The 902-nt window shown below is 43.0% G+C and overlaps 1 pseudogene across 1 annotated transcript in view; it reads right to left on the minus strand.

Annotated features, from left to right (window-relative positions):
• Window positions 1–674: 674 nt before the first annotated feature.
• The window catches only part of TEOVI_000892900:pseudogene, a 605-nt pseudogene continuing 377 nt past the window's right edge, over window positions 675–902 (minus strand). Inside the window, exon 3 of the mRNA in view lies at window positions 675–902. Within this exon, the coding sequence occupies window positions 675–902 (228 nt within the window).

The following is a 902-nucleotide window of genomic DNA, read 5'->3' on the forward strand; positions in this document are numbered from 1 at the left end:
TGTTGACCCCGCCATCGATACAAAAACACAAAGGGCAGCATGCTCTCGCCTGTTGACGCCGTCCGCGAGGTTTGCTGTCGCGTTCTTTGTTGCTAGCGACAGCAAGAGCAATGCCATCGGTCCGAATTGGTTCGGGCGCATCCACATGTCAACTAATTGTTGTTCTTCAAAAATATTGCAAATGGCTAGCGCCGTTTCGTTGTGAAAGCTTGCCGCGTTTGAGTTTCTCAGCCTGCAACGTGTTAGGGTTGTACCGTTTTCCTGGCTGCCTGTCCAGCTGCCGCCATCAGCGGCCGGCAGCTGAACTCCTGCCAGAATCGCGTTATTCTTATTTGTGTTGGGCCAGATATTTGTTCTGCCGTTGTATTCTCAAATATTTTCATTAACTATATGTATTCCCCTTCAGCAATGTGGTGGAAAACAATAATGTTGGGATTCTCTCTTACAAATTTGTCGAGTGACCTTTTTACATGCATCACATAGTGACAATCTTGCATATCCACCGTCAGCAATCCTTCAATTTTCACCTTATTCCTTATAACTTCGCCCAGCATAATATCTTCGTTCAATGCGGCGTAATCAATATATTTCTCAAAGTTTCGAAAACTCACTCTACTGGATAATAGCTTGGAAATTGCGGAAAAGCCAACTATTTCTTTTACGACATCTCTTGAAAGTGTGTTCGCATACCCAACAACATGCCATCTTAGCCTCCAAATGATGTCGTCAACATGACCCATTGCCCTGCCCATATTCAATCTCTCTCGCGGAAGCACCTCCAGATATTTTAGATACAATGACACCCTCATAAATATATCATCATCTGCTTTCATTATATAGGGATTAGTAGGTTTGAATATTTCAACTGCGAATTTGAACCACAGATATGTTTTTTTACTCAT

This window comes from Trypanosoma equiperdum, assembly GCF_001457755.1.
Source record: "Trypanosoma equiperdum strain OVI genome assembly, contig: ctg_1537, whole genome shotgun sequence".
Classification (NCBI taxonomy): Eukaryota; Euglenozoa; class Kinetoplastea; order Trypanosomatida; family Trypanosomatidae; genus Trypanosoma; species Trypanosoma equiperdum.